Raw genomic sequence first — 8,608 nt, 5'->3', positions numbered from 1 at the left:
GAAAAAAAAAAAAGAGAAAAGAAAAAGTTTTCTTACATCATGTTGATGACATCGATTATGATGTCAAAATTAATTTTTAATTTCCCACAATTTTTGACCAATTCAAATATACAAAATAAGACCTATAATACATAAAATTAAAACAAAAAAATCAACTCTTCTCTCCCACAAGTTTGGCAGCCTCACCATTTCACTCTCCTCCATTACTAAAACCACCATTAAAGCTTGGTAAAGCTTGAGTTTTCCCCACTTAACCCTAACTTTTCCAAAATAAATCCATAAAAACTTGTTGACTTCACTTGAGAAGAAGCTTGAGCAAGAAAAGAAAGAAGAAAAGAAGAAGAAAATTGAAGATTTAACATCCAAGTTGAGGTTAGTAATTTAAGTTGAAAAATTCAGTTTATTGTTTGTGCGTTTAGCTTAACTAACCTAGAACTCAACTTAAAAATCAAAAGAAAACATCTTTGGAGGACCAATTGTGAATTTCAGCCAACCTTAAGGGAGTAGAGATTTCATGGTTTTGATGAATTAAAAAGCATAACTGAGTTGAAATATCTGGGTAGGTGTTGAATAATGACTTAAATTGCATAAAATTTTAAAATTGTGTAATTAGGGTTTGGACCTAGGGTTTTGGAAGACAAAAATTGGAGAATTGGTCAAATGGTGTGTTTGACCTTGTTTGAGCTGAAAATTGGTCATTTGTGACCAATTGAGCATGATTAGGGTCATGCTGCAGGCAGTAGGACCAAGGTCCCTTTTAGGGATCAAAACTAAAAATTTACCAACCAAATTGGTGTGAGGCCAATTGGGAATGAAACTAGACACAAAATAACACATTTTTCATTCAGGAATCATGCCCAAAAAGATACTAAAACTTAGTGAACAAATTGACCAAATCCGGATTAGGCAATCTGACCTATACAAGAATGACTAAATGAACAGTGGCCATAACTTGGGCTATGCAGGTCTAAATGACCTGAAATTTTACCAGTGGAAAGCTGAGATATAGACCTAAAACTTTCATGCGGAACACAAACCCAAATTATGCCCTTAACTAAGTCATTTAGCCACCCAAAATTGGTGACTTAAAATTGCCAGAACCAGTTTTGATGCCCAGAAATCTGGGTTAGGCCAATCCGGCAGCCATGATTCAAATGGCTATAACTTGAGCTACAAAACTCCAATTAGAGTGATTCAAAAAGGAGAATAAATTTAAGACAATAAGGAACAAATTCTATGAAGAAAACTTAGCCAAATTCTAATAGCAACATGACCAATGGAACAGTGTAACATAGGACACCAAAACTGAAAATTTACAAATTTGCCTAAAAGACTTAAAATTTGAGTAAACAACCAAAACCAACAAATTTAGTGACCAAAATGTGGTATGTGAGTATAGTTGGAATTCCCATACCTATTAAGCTTTAGAAAGTTAACAAATTGACTTGAATAGTATCGTGAATAGTAACCCCGAAATACAAATTTTAAAGAACGCTAAGTTTAGCGTATTAAAGCTAGGTAAAAGTAAATTTGAAATTATTTTTGGAATTATGATAAGTTATGATACTGAAACACTGTAAAATTGTGTGTTTCAATGGAAAAGAATACCGGAAAAGAACCCGAGGGATCGAGTCAAGGCCAAGAGGCAACTCATATAAGGTTTGTGCACGACATAGAATTTCTGTAAATTTTCTTTTGCACATTGTTTTGAATAAATTAAAATGTTTACTATGTTTCTGATTTAAATTATTGAAAGATTAATTGTTTGTATTTGAATGGAAATAAATGTTTAGTAAATTGTTAAGATAGTTTTGAAACTACAGTGTCATGACCATATTTTTGAATACCTCACTAGCATGACTAGTGGGGGAAATCAGTTTTAAATTTTGATTCCTTCTCTGGCTGAAGTGTTGAGGTATGTGCCAGTAGAAGAAGAAAAAGAATGGGTTCCCATATATTTGAGCTAGCTAGCCTTATGTTGTGACTTCTCCTTAGCATCGGCTACTGAGATGATATTTGTTTCGAATGGCATGATATAACTATGTGTTTTTATGAAATTTGTTTTGAGACTTTTGAAATGAAATTGTTTGGATTAAAATCTTGTAAATCATGTTTTGAATTTATATTTCATTTTCAGTTTAATCTTTGAAGAAGTATGATTTAAATTTTGCTTAGAGGTTATTTTAGTATGTTGTGCACCACTGAGTCCTAGTACTCAGGGATGGCTATTATTGCTGTCGCAAATATAGAGAGTAGAGGAGTAGCAGAGTAAGCTGCTGAGGATTGAGGAGCTACCTGCCTTGAAGTCTATCGGGTATATTTTATACCCTGAATGTAAAAACTATTTTGATATATGTAAATGTATGTAACTGTATGGACATGTAAAATTGGTTATGAGCAGTTGTATAAAGTTGTATAAAGCTTGTAATAAATTTTGGTTTGGATTTTTCCTAATGTATATTTTTTGAATGATGTATATAAATTATTTTATCTTTAATGAAATATGAATAGAAATATTTTATTTTAATTTGAATGAAATTAATTGGTAGTATTTTGATGATTGTTGGATTTTGGAAATTGAGAAATTGTGTTGAAATTGGTTGGGATGGTTATGAAATTGATGAAGTTGATGAGATAAGTCATTGGAAGTGCCTTTTACAGGTATTTGAAGAACTGTTTTCTCAAAATACAGATGGCACTCTATCAAAATTTTTATAGAATTTGAGGAAAAATAAAATGGAACAAAAAGTTTAACTAATTTTCAAACTCTAATTAAATGTTTTAATACCTAATAGAAAATGATCACCACTTATGAAAGTAAGAAAATTATTTTAAAATTCCTTGTAGGGTACTTAATAAGTTATCGATAGATGAAGTTCGGTAGTTCATTAAGTATTATGTGGGATCATGTTATGCCTTACAGAGAGGTAAGGTATGACATGACAGTTATATACAGAGCAGACATATGGATGTCTAATCAGTATACTCCCGTGTATCCAGCCTTTATAATCTATTATAGGTTTCATGGGCACTGATATGATTTTAAAAAGACTGAAATAAAATACATACACAGATAAAATCCTGATAAATAAATTGATCTCAAAGTTAAATAAATCGGTAAAGACTTAGAATTTATGAAATTTACCTAAAATTATTATTTTTACTTATTCAGATACTTTTCTTTAAAGTTATGCACCACTATGTAATTCGCTTAGCACGTTGATTTTCCATCGCTTAGGTACTGGAGACTAGATACAGCCGCAGTAGTAGCCACAGCAGTAGTGCCCTGACCGAGATTGACTATATTTGCTAGTGTCTGCTAGTCACCTCAGCAGTTTATTTTTTATTGGTAAGGCCCATGTATTAGATTTTATATTTTGGTTTATTGTACATAAACATCATGTTATTATATTTTGAGATTGTAAATGAAATTATAAGTTATTGTGTATAAACTATTATATGAATGATTATGAGTAAATTACATGAATGTTTGATGAAATAACATGACATGGAAAAATATGAATGGAATATGATTATATTGACAGATAAATATTGGAATCCGCCATATGCTAATAAAACAAAAAAGGTTCTGTCCGGGTTTCCAAAGAATCAATTTGTGATAAAAAAAAATTTTACTACATGTTTTTTATGAAGTTTAAAATTAACAATGGACATAACAAGATAAGATAGGGTATTCCGGCACCAAATGTGACACGCCTTACTTGGTTACACTGTAGACAGGTGAAGGGCGTCACATGAAATTTTATTAATAACCTTACAAATGATTATTATTATATATAATTTTATATGAATTATATATTTGAAATAATTTAAAAATTGCTCTAAATTTTTTATATTATATCTAATTTGATCGATAACTTAAATTAAAGTAAAGCTCAAAATAACTCTGAATACGTATCACTAGAAATCAAGTTCATCTGACTCATTTACAAGCTCACAACCATAAACTTAGCACAGACAAGTTTACATAAAGATTTATAATTTAGTGAATTAATTAATAATGACACAATGAAATATATTGTAAATCTTAAAAAGTATAATTATAAAAAATTTGAGTTTATATAAATGAATTTAATAATTATTAAATTAAATATTTATATTTAATTTTATGTCTTTATTATATAAATTTTAATTAATTTTATATAAATTTTAGTATAAATATTTAATAAAGACATAAAACTAAATATAAAATTTAATTTAATAATGATTAAATTCATTCGTTGACTTGAATACACCCGATCTTAAATACGGCGCGCCTACAAAATTTGCCTCATTCTCCGTTTGAATTCTAAACGAACATTCATTCCAACACATCCCATCCACATCTGTGACGGTGAGCTGCACTTTTGGTGGTGGAATCACGGTTGTCACAGCCACTGAATGCCTGCCACTTGGCTGTTTGCTGGAAGAATAAAATAAAATTTCTTGCAAATGTGATTTACATGGGTTGACCACCACGAGAAACTCTGACTGGTAAAACCAACAAAAATGAACATTTTTAATTGGATACATTTAATATAAACTCCATTTCATGTGAAAAGGATTTTAACATTCAATTAATCAAAATTTGCCTCTAAGGGTTGATTGACATAGTCAGCGAGATGCATTGGCTCTTGTGATGGTATATCTAAATTTAATTAATCTAATTTATAAAAATATTTTAAATTTTAATCCCAACATATATATGATGAAATGATTTTAAATGTGTGTAGGTGTAAAGGTTATAATACTTTTTATCTGATGTATAATCAGTTTATTTATAATTTTTTTATAAAAAAAATATTTATATTAAAATTCATTTATAATTAATTAATGTATAATAAATATATTAATAAAAATATAAAAACGTAGTTTAATAATTATTAAAGTTATTTTCATATAAATAGCGAAATTTTAATAATATTTAAAAAAAATAAAATAAAATTTCATTTTTTATCTAGAATTGTCAATATATATAAATTCAAACCTTGCCTACATTAAATACGCATAACATAAGCCACTATCTCTTACCGGCACAGCCAAACATCTACTTATAAGAAAATCTTCTTTATTCCTCTGCCCCATTCTCTGATCAGGAGATCTCTATCTCCTTTTTTTCTTTCCCGTTAAATTTTCAGAGATTTGAATGGATAATATAGAAATTCCACAGTATTATCTCTGTCCCATATCGCTCCAAATCATGAAAGATCCTGTTACGACCATAACAGGCATCACCTATGACAGAGAAAGTATCGAACAATGGCTGAAGACTACAGCTGCAGGACGCAATAAGGACTGCCCTACTTGCCCTGTGACGAAGCAGCCTTTGCCACGGGACTCTGATTTGACCCCAAATCACATGTTAAGAAGATTAATTCAAGCATGGTGCATTTCAAATTCCAAGAATGGTGTTGATCCAATTCCTACTCCCAAATCTCCTCTCAGTAAGAGTTTTATCCTCAAGCTTATTAAGGATCTTGATGTTCCTGTTTTATGTACACAAGCATTGAAGAACATGGAAGCTCTAGCTATCGAGGATGAAAGGAACAGAACGTCTATGGTGGAAGTGGGTTTGGCTAAAGCTTTGGTTTCTCTTGTCTTAAAATGTTTCAGACAAAGAAAAACAACTGGTCTCGAAGAAGCATTGAAAACCCTCTATCTTATCTGGAATTCATCTCAAGATATCAAGTTTCCAGTCAAAGATAACCAAGATTTTATGGATTCGTTGTTATGGGTTTTAGGGTGTGATATAGATCGTAATCGTGTAGTTGTCAAGAGCCACTCAATGCTAGTTTTGAAAAAAACAATAGAATCTGCTACTACAAGCCTGCTTGAGAGTTTAAACACCGATTTCTTCAGAGGAATCATAAGAGTGCTTAGAGAGAACATCTCTCGACAAGCTGTAAAATCAGCCTTGCTTGTGCTGATAGAAGTGTGTCCATGGGGTAGGAACAGAACAAAAATTATTGAAGCAAAAGCAGTATTTGAGCTCATTGAACTTGAGCTTGAAAAACCTGAGAAGAACATCACAGAACTCATTTTCAATCTCTTGGCACAATTATGTTCTTGCGCAGACGGAAGAGAACAATTTCTGAAACATGCAGGAAGCATTGCAATGATATCAAAGAGAATCCTTAGGGTTTCACCTGCAACAGACGATCGAGCAGTGCACATACTTGGGTTGATCTCCAAGTTTTCTGCCACAAGTCAAGTTCTTCTAGAGATGTTGAGGGTTGGTGCTGTATCAAAGCTATGCATGGTGATTCAAGCAGATTGTGCCACCTATTTAAAACAGCATGCAAGAGGGATTCTTAGGTTGCATTCTAATGTGTGGAACAATTCACCTTGTATTGCTGTATATTTGTTAACCAGGTGCCATCGGTAATTAATTCACTTTTTTTTTCCTTTTCAAGTCATTAAAGGGTGCCTAATTAGACGAATATGAATATGAGGTGTGAGGCTAAATACACAAAAAAGTGATGAATATACAAGTATGGATAAAAAAAAAAGTGATGAATACACCCAGATCAAGATATATATATATATATATATATATATATAATATGTCAAAATTTAGAGAAATCAAATTCAAAATTGATTTTTATTTGAATAATAAATTGAACCAACTCTATTTTTCTCATATGCTACTTTTGTTTATTCTTCCATGTATGTAATAAGACCATACATCCATGGCCCTTGTAACATCCACACATTGGACAGTTCCGTACATTCTATTGTTACGGTGACTAAGGTTTGTTCGGACAGCTCGAATGTCGAGAACCATAATTAAATTAAAGAGAAGAGTCATAAATACAATTGATAAAGATCAAATGAGGTTGGATTAAAATATGAGTAATAAAGCACAAATTGTTTAAATGAGCCGAAGGTCCCGGCGATGGGTAACTGACTCGGGAAGTGACTGCGAGCTTAGTTGCTACCCTAAATTCGTGTGGGACCCCATGACATCCTAGGTCAAGGGATAATTGCAAAACTATTGAGAACTAGAAAACCATAGAAAAGAAAAGAGAACAAGCTCAAATAAGGGAGTCAGAACTTAAGGATTCATCGGGCATTAGTAGAAAGATGAATTATTACCAATGAGGGGCATTTTGCTCAATTCACCCTTAGAAGTAACTTTTGACCTAAATATCCATTAAAATGTATGAGATTAAAATAATAAAAAAGTAATTAAAAATATAGAGAATAATGGGAAAAGAAAATGAAAGAAATAAATTCAAGTTTAAAGTGGATTTATGACATTATCATGACATAGGAACGATACAATTAAAATTATAATTTTAAATTATTAAATTTTGGAGATAAATATGAAGGAGCGAAAGCGTGAAAAACACAAGTTTATACCATTAAATTCAAAAATTTTTACCTAGGGTCACATGCATCATGCAAGATTTATTTTTATCTATTTGATTTTAATGATAAACAACATATTAAAACTCTTTTGATATGTTTTTGGATCTGTATTTACCATTTAAGATTTTAAAAATAATCAAATTAATTTTAGAACCCTAGATTAAATCAAGAACAAACACACTAACCTCTTGATGCACAGCAGTGTATTTGCACCTTTGACATGCGTCTTCAGGACACCAGATGTTGTCCCTCTAACTTGTCTACACCAAGAACACTTGTGGCAGCCCTTGAACAGCTTCTAAAGCTTTTTTTATTATTTAGAAAATCAAGTTCTGCCTTTTAAGAGATTAAAGATGTAAACATGACACTAGAACTAATTTCTAGTATTTTTAATTCAAGAGATTGTTTGTTAATCTCTTGGAAAGATGAGAGAAGAAGATGAAGAAGAGAGAAACCTTCTTGGGTGGCGGCACCAAAGAAAGAGGCTACTGGTTGTTTTGTTTTCTTTTCATAACAACAATTATATAGCTAGGTCAATACATTAAACCCTTGCCACATGTCACCGTCTGATTAGTTCTAGGTTTAATTGACCCAATCACATTGTGCCAAGTGTCAAACCTATATTTAATCTTAATTTTAATCATCTTACATGATTAAAAAAACATTTGGCAAGTTTATGTATAGTGCCATGTGTCACCATCACATGGTGCCACATGTCACTCTGTGAAATGACCAAAATGCCCCTGTGTCTTAATTTTGAGTTCTCAACCCAAAATAATTATTTCTCTTCTTCTAATCAATTTATATCAAATATAAATCGATTAATTAATCTTTATTAATTAATTTCTCATTAATTAAATTCATATTTAAACACTTTAAATATAAATTTAACTTATACTATATATCCAATAATCTAGATTTGGTTTCAAGCCATGCTAGGGGCTTTGCAATCTAATTGCAAACCAAACCTATTTAATTAATCAATTAAACTCTTTAATTAATTAATTAATTAAATCATATTTAATTAGGTGATTACTTGTGTTTGTGTGTGACTTACTAGGCTTATCACTAATTGGCAATGAGACATGATATCAACTCTTAATATCATCATAACTCTTTCTTACCATAAATGATTTCTCTAAATCATTTTATACACCTCATAGACCATGGTTAACACCTAGCCTAGCATGCCATGGCCACCCAATTAGTAATAAGGTTTACCTTAAATGAACTTATA

The 8,608-nt window shown here is 31.1% G+C and overlaps 1 protein-coding gene across 1 annotated transcript; it reads left to right on the top strand.

Moving 5' to 3' along the window:
- Window positions 1-5,019: 5,019 nt before the first annotated feature.
- Window positions 5,020-6,421, top strand: LOC110664390 (E3 ubiquitin-protein ligase PUB24-like). The gene has a single exon (XM_021824054.2). The coding sequence runs from the start codon at window positions 5,147-5,149 to the stop codon at window positions 6,383-6,385; it is 1,239 nt and encodes a 412-aa protein (XP_021679746.1). The 5' UTR covers window positions 5,020-5,146; the 3' UTR covers window positions 6,386-6,421.
- Window positions 6,422-8,608: the final 2,187 nt, after the last annotated feature.

This window comes from Hevea brasiliensis, chromosome 6, assembly GCF_030052815.1.
Source record: "Hevea brasiliensis isolate MT/VB/25A 57/8 chromosome 6, ASM3005281v1, whole genome shotgun sequence".
NCBI classification, from domain to species: domain Eukaryota; kingdom Viridiplantae; phylum Streptophyta; class Magnoliopsida; order Malpighiales; family Euphorbiaceae; genus Hevea; species Hevea brasiliensis.
The sequence above is the reverse complement of the archived record's forward strand: the minus strand, read 5'-3'. Positions and strand labels throughout refer to the sequence as shown.

Bases quoted from the DNA above. Each gene is read 5' to 3' on its own strand.
- LOC110664390 (XM_021824054.2), top strand. From the start codon at position 5,147: ATGGATAATATAGAAATTCCACAGTATTATCTCTGTCCCATATCGCTC.